This window comes from Fistularia commersonii, chromosome 5 (genome assembly GCF_037954325.1).
Source record: "Fistularia commersonii isolate RoL2024-O1a breed Wild chromosome 5, RoL_Fcom_v1.0, whole genome shotgun sequence".
NCBI lineage: Eukaryota > Metazoa > Chordata > Actinopteri > Syngnathiformes > Fistulariidae > Fistularia > Fistularia commersonii.
The window spans coordinates 17685684-17693066 of record NC_141288.1 but is presented as its reverse complement, the minus strand read 5'-3'; the positions used below and the strand labels follow the sequence as shown (position 1 = coordinate 17693066).

Sequence of the window (7383 nt, the reverse complement as noted above, 5' to 3'; positions counted from 1 at the left end):
GCTGGGCACGTTTGCTCCGCCCAGTACTGACGGCACCTGCGGCATGGCGGCCATGGGCGTGATGGGAGCCGTGGGTGTGGTCGGCGTCTGAGGTAAGTTGGGGGGCGACGCGGAGGGCAAGTTCTTGGACATGGTGACGCTCGACACCAAGTTCAGCTGGGAAAACAAAAACACAGGTGGGCGGGCGGTCAAAGGAGAAACCACGGCGTGCAGAGGGAGAGAAGAAATATTTCGCGGTTTCCGTGGCGGAGAGGGGGTCGGCCCTCTCTTCCCCGACACAGCTGTGTTTCCACTAACAAGGCTCGCCGAAAGGAGCCGGCCCATCTCCGCTAATTACAACCACCAAATTGTATCATAAGAATTCCAATTAGAGCACGCTGTTCAAGATTATCAACTGATCAGCCTCCGTGTTATCCCTGCCCCATCTCTCTTTATCTCTCTATTTATCACCGCCTCCCTTCCCCTTCCTTCCATTTGTAAGCGGCTCTGGTTTGCCGCCGACGCCGGGCTACCCGAAGCCGACATAGAACGCGAACGGTTTGCCGCGTTTGATCCGCAGCTGAGTCGGGGGCAACCTGGATGTGCTCGCACATATTTAAAAATGTCACTTCTCACGTTTGAAGGCTGTCTTGTTCGATCACACGAGAACCAAATGGATTTGTTTTTTTCCACATTTGACTGACATACGTCAGTATAAGTACTCTCCATTCGTGGTTGCCTCTTCAATTGATATCAACACCTTGTAAAAGCCTCACATCTTTTATCTGCTGGGTATAAAACAACACGCGGCGAGCGAGACGTCGAATACCTGATAAATTCCGGGCGATGCCGGGTGGCTTCCTAGAAAGGACAAACTTGTTGACAGAATAAGCTTTAATTTGTGTCTGACTGATTAGCGGGCTCTATCAGTCAGCTGATAACTGCCGAAGTGTGTGACTTAATTGGGTTCGTGTGTGTGTGTGTGTGTGCGTGCATTGGAATTGATCACTATTTTCTTAAAAAAAAAAAGGCGTAGTTTGCCGGAAGGGGTGTGACCGCCAAGCCGGGTGGACTTTCGTGAAGAAAAATACAGGTACGGTACATTTAGATCTATCGCCACTTGGAAGTGACAAAGTTTAGAGAAGTTAAAACAAGCTTCAATGTCAAAACACGCGGAGATCCCGGTGACTGTACACACACTCCTTAACTCACTAATTGTCCGGCTCTTAATTTTTTTTTTTTTTTGCATCGGCCTCCCAAATCTCATGTGAGCGCCACTAAGTGAATGGAAAATTCTGAAGTGACCTTTTAGTCTCCGTGCTAATTTGGTTGGAATGGTAATGACATCCTTACATATTCAAACCAAATTGCATTAATTGTGCGTCTACAAGTGGGAAGTATCGGTTGCGGGGGCCTGAATTAAATCGGACTTGAGAGATGAGAGGGGGGGATGGAGGAGGTCGATGGTTATTTGTGACGTGTCGATAGATAGGATATAAGGTCAAATTTGAAATACTCATTCTATGCCCACTTTGCTGTCATGACTGGTAATGGGAAGGTGGCATACGTCACATACTCTTCTTTATATATTGACAGAGAGAAAGAGAGATACAAAATGTTCACCCTCAAGTCATTTCTTTCCTAATTTCCTGTTAACACACACACACACACACACATGTACATACGCGCGCTTGGACGCCACAAAGCAAACACAAATTCATTTTTCCTGTCCGCTTTGCAGTCATGGAAGTATGTAATGTGCAAATCTCCATGTAATTTACAAGAAGCGGGGTCACTACAGTGAGACTGAGGGTCGCGCCTCTCATAAGAATGCTCATTCCCCGCATCCTGGCACACTCAACCTGAGCGGTGAAATATCAACTGTATTTTCCTCCGAGGGAGATCCCGCTTCTGTGTGGCAAAAACATCTCAAAATATGCAAACTATTTCATTTGTTCATGAATGTTTATGGGCATGTATATTCATTACTCGGATATTCCAGTGCCTGATATCTTTTGCACCCTCTTCGGTTACAAGGCACAACAAAACCCCTGATATGTTTGAGGAGGCCGTGCGATTTTATTCCCGGTTCAACAGAATTCATTATGGTCGAATAAAGTGAGTTAGGGGGCAGTTTGTCCTCTGTTACTCATCAGAATAAACACTTGAGGTTGGGGAGCGAGGCAGCGGCGGCGGCGAGAGGAAGATCTTATTATTCACAACTTGCAGCATTGCTGACTTTGATTCTCATCCATCCATGACGTGGCCAAAAGGTGGTATTAAATGAAGTGTGATCGAGAGAATAAATGGGGTCACGCCGGAAACGGTGCACCGACGTCGTGTCTCGCGGCCTCGGCATTTGTTGTTTATTTTTTACGATCGGGAAGTTTGACTTTTTTTCGGTCGCGCGCCGCGGGGGCCGTTTCGCTATTTTGGGCGCGGTCGAAAGTTGGGATGCCTTCATCGGCCGCCGCCTGCGACTGTTAATCCGACGCACGTCGCCAAGAGAGGCTACACATCCGTGATGAACCGCCGGACTTAATTTTCATGTTATGTACTCTCAAAACAGGGGGAGCCTTAAAACTGAGGACTTAACTGTTGGTTTAAAAATTCTGTCTGAATTGCCCCCGCCATCAAATGCAATTAGCTGCTCTTTCATGTGTGCTTTATGTAATGCAATACTTCATTAGCATCATTCATTCATATTCAGGCACGGATTATGGGCTGCAAATTCTTTATTGGAGGAGATGGAACCAAGCTGCTGGAGTCTGAAGATTAAAAAGAGCTACAGAGAGAGAGAGAGATGGAATAATAAAAAGGGAGTTTGATTTCTGATGGAATTATGGGATAATTATGCTATCTTGTGATTATCTACATTCTATGATGAGAGGTGATGAGGAAAATTATTCTATTGAAAGCAGGCACTTACTAAGCAGCAGAAACATGCTAACAATGTTTTGCTCTCAAATCCTTCAACATCGTCTAAAATTGGGGGAAATAATGTTCGCTAAATGCGTTAGCTCAATATTAGCGACGAATTCCGGCTGGGAGAAATGCATTTGGAATCTTACGGCCCCGAAACAAATGGGGATACATATAAAGCGCACAAAGACACAGACGTCTTCCAAGACTTTGTTTTGATCGTGGCGAGACCGCGCGTGTCAGTACGTGCGCGCGCGTGCGCGGCGAAAACCTCGGCCGAGCCGCCGCAATGCTCAGGTGTTTGTTGTTCAAATGACACGTCTTCTACTCTCTCATTCCACTTTGGAGTGCTCCGGCTGCCAGCGAGCCAACAGCCATCAGCCGCCAACAGGTTGTTTTGGCCATTATAGCTATCACAAAGAAATGACCCTGCATTTTAGCCGAGGACTCCAGTGCTTTGCCATCTAATACACTTCCAAAGTATTGTCCTTAAACGGAGCACAATACCCGATAAGGAGCACAAGTTACGATGTATTACAAACCCAATTCCCTCCTCGTCTGCTATCTCTCACTGGCGCAATTGTTGGGTGGTTACCGTGTTCATTGTGTGTGTGTGTGTGTGTGTGTGTGTGTGTGTTTACAGTAGCGGGAGCAATATGCACTCACTGGTTTGGGAGATGACTTGGGTTCCGAGGGCCGCATGTGCAAGTGGGTCATCATTGCCTGAAGACGCTCGCGTTCTTTAGAAAGCTGTGAAAGGGAGAAAGAAGAAGAGAGTGAATTAGGATGAATTAGAGAGGACACGAGAGGAGGACGGCGGGACGGAGGGGACGACGAGAGGGATGAGGAGAGGAGCGCGGAGGAAAAGAAAAAAAAAAAAAAAAAAGAGACATTAGGTGCGTCGGTGGTGTACGGAGAATTTGTGAGGGAAGGCGTGCCACAGGTCAGGAAAAACAAATAGCATTTCATCTTTTTGTCAATAGCGGAATTTAGGTCAGGGAGACTGACAGTAACAAGCTAGTTTGGCCATAAATTAGGCGGTCCTGAGTGCCTGCTCAAAGTCCTGTGGACACTGTTAGGGGGATGGAGTGCAGCCAACAGCTGCCGAGAGGTGAAGGGGTCTCCCAAACAGGGTGCGAGGCAACTCCGCCTCCCCGGTCCGGCGAGTGGCCCCGACCATCGCCTATCATCAATCTACTTCACGGGGAGTGACAGGGACCGGACCGCGTGCGAGGCTCAGCCGTCACGCGCGCCCTCAATATATACACACAGACCGACCAATATGGAAGACAAAAGTATACATGGATGTGTGTGTGCGCACACACACACACACACACACGCATACTCAGCTGGTCCTCATTACTAGTGATGGCTCTTGAGCAAGAAAAAGGAAGAGAGGGATGGAGGGAATACGGAATGAAGGAGTGTAAAAGGAGACAGGACAGACAACACAAGTGCACCGCTGTAATTGGTCAAACTGAGCTCCGCTTGCTTTTTTTTTTTTCCAAGGAAAAATACGCTAAAGTCACTTGAGTATAATTAAAACAATAAAAAAAAAAAAAATAAAAGATGAAAACAGTTTCTTGCTTTTTTTTTTTTTTTTTCTTTTTAAAACGGCTTTTCTATTCACGCATTTTCCTTAAGGACCCCCCAGACGACGACTAAGGGCCGCAAACAGGAAATAAGTGCGTTCGGGAGGAAACGCTTGGTTTCCATCTGGTTTTAATTCAGACTGAAAACGGACGAGCGAGGGGTAGAAAAGCTACCGCACTGCTTCCGGTACCGTCTACTGCCACGGTCCTCGTGTATCAAAGAGTGATTATCACTTGTAAAAGTGCTAACTTTACGCAATAAGAAGAAGCGTTCGTCTCCGGCCCGTCAGAGGAAGCCCCGCGCCGGGGTGGGCCCGCTTTCAAATGATAGACTAAATACTTCCAGCTGGCACTTTGTTCGAGCCTAGTTTAAAACATTATTTGTTTCTTAAGGAGGAGAGGCAGTTGTCGGCGGTGCTGAGTAATAATGTCGCTCAATCAGCGCTCTCATTATCTAGCCAGCATGACTTCTTAATAAGGTCACGCTCCACCTACTGAAAATAGTTCCCTCCTTTTGAGCTTTCTTCAGGTGCAAAGTGCAGTTAATTAACACAGCAGACTGGGAGGGATGCGTTTGCTATTAATTGGAAAGAAAGGAGGGGGGGTAAGCAGAGAAAATAAAGCACAAGCTTAATTCAATTAAAACAGCCATAATGGCTTTCGATGTAAGGCCCGAGGATTCCTTTGTTTAGTGGCTTTGTTAAATTCTGCAGGTCTTGCTTGTCTGAAAGTACCGAACAGACTGCGCTGTGGCCTCTCCCTCCTTCATTCTTGTTTAGGGGGGGGAAAAAAAAAAAAAAAACTTTCGAAAGGTTGATGCGGAGCGGCGAATGCGATAACATAATCTACTTCTGTTTCGACTTGGAAGCGGGAAACGGGGAAAAAACTCACCTGTATTTCCAGCTGCTGTACGACCTGCATCTGGACTCTACACTGGGCTGTGCTCCTGTCATCGAGTGCATGTTCGTTGTTTAGGTGCCTGGAGAAGGAGAAGGTGAAGATGTAAAATGCCGGGTAGAAATTCTGCCGTGTCAAAGCAGAAGGGCGGGCGGGGGGGGACGGCAAAAAAAATATTTATTCTTGTGATTGCAATATCAACTTTGCCACTGTTTTGCTTTAACGACAGCATTTCCATATTGGGACAATTATCTATAGGAACAATTGTTCCTCTCTGAAATGAGGTAATTAGAAGTAACATGATGGTGTGCGGTGCCATGTTTAACATGACAATAGGTCTGCGGCAGTTTAGATGGCTAACTTCAGTGCCACTCTCAGCGACGCTTTCTACCGAGAATAAAAGGAGCTAGCCCAGCAGAACGGCTTTGTCTCCTTCGTTTACTGAAAACAATACACACAATTTAACACCGGCAACATTTGACACACAAAGGCATCTCTTCAACCGGAGGTACATTATCCAGCTGCAGACATATTAAATGTATCTGGTGTGTTCGCCTCATTAAAAGAAAAAGGCGGCCAGACAGCTGGAACAGTCAATGGTTTTTGTGTGTGTGTGTGTGTGTGTGTGTGTGTGTGTGTGTGTCTCGATTGGATTTCATCTGGAGGGAGCAAAGAAAAAAAGAGCTTTGCCATTAAGATAGACCCCCCCCCCCCCTTCCCCCCGTAAAACACACGTACACAAAAACACAACGCACAAATATGGGCAACGGGTATCCTAAAGTGTTGTGATGCTGTTTAATGAGCTTCTATCTGAATGATCATTGGTGACATACTCACAAAGCAAGCTTTGAGGAGGAATGCTTATGAAATGCCAGGGCTGCCACTTTATCTCCAGTAATTATAGGTTAGCTTGCAGACCCTTCAATGATCATTTACACTGCTGCCTCCAGTACATTAGAGGGGGTACAAAATCTCTCACACTCTATCTAGCGTTCACTATCTAGGCACACACACACACATACATACATACATACATACATACACAGTTACATTATCATGAGCAGGCACAAAAACTGATCAGCGCATAAATCCCAGCACGTACTGTATTCTTTCATTTTATTGTAAAGCCCTCAGTACTTGTTTATCTGCAATGTGCAAAACAAGTCTCATTGTGCCGACGTCCCCTCTGGCCTGCCAATCAAAAACTGAATGGGACATTTGTAATCAGAATAGCTCTGTATCTTTCAATTACGCCGAACACATTTAAAACCTTTCCATCTCTCCTCTCTGCTTATGCTTTTGTAGCCATTTCAGGTCTAATGCTCGAGAAATGTTTCATTATGAATCAAGAATGAGAGAGCATTAAAAAAAAGCAGGGGTGGGAAGAGGGATGGCGAGGGGAAGCGAGGGGGGGGGGGGGGGGGGGTGACTGCTGAGAAGGGAAGGATGGACCGGTGGATTTCTCCAGCCCTGTGCTTAATTGCTGTTTCAGAATGCACATGCAAAAAGGGGGCATTTCATTAATCATTTAATCACGTCCCTTGCAGGATGAGGGAACTAATGTTGCAAATACCCTTTTCATTTCACTGCCCATAATGCTATCTTATGCGCTTGATGTATGGCGTGTGTCATGAATTACAGCTGCTTCAAAAGCAGAGTGGGCTGCTCGCTGTCCCTGAAGATACCTCATTACAAAAAGGGAGGGGGTGGAAAAAAAAAAAATCTTTATTAAGTTTGCCTCTTTGTTGACAAGCGGCATCATTTCTGGTCAATATTCGTCCGTTTGTGGCCGTTGCGAAGGTGCAGCCGAAGAGGCCACGGCGTGCTCGCCATTCATTTCCCTGTGCACATCTTTTACTGGCCAGTTAGATGATTACGAAAAGATTACTACATGCATTCATGAAATATTCAAATGGCAGCATGTCCTACTGTGTATTAATAATGTCAAAAGACTGGGAACAGGATAAGGGGGGCGAGCTAAGATGGTTGGACA

At 46.1% G+C, this 7383-nt stretch overlaps 1 protein-coding gene across 7 annotated transcripts in view; it reads right to left on the bottom strand.

Moving 5' to 3' along the window:
• foxp2 (forkhead box P2) overlaps positions 1–7383 on the bottom strand; it is a 96911-nt gene that overhangs the window by 10003 nt on the left and 79525 nt on the right. For all 7 annotated transcript variants that reach the window (XM_086147085.1, XM_086147082.1, XM_086147080.1 and 4 more), the window contains 3 exons: positions 5385–5472; positions 3568–3651; positions 1–156 (listed from right to left, as the gene is read on the bottom strand). The exon at positions 1–156 is cut by the window's left edge and continues 55 nt beyond it. In XM_086147085.1, coding sequence (XP_086003211.1) covers positions 1–156; positions 3568–3651; positions 5385–5472 — 328 coding nt within the window. The remainder of the gene's footprint in view (positions 157–3567; positions 3652–5384; positions 5473–7383) is intronic.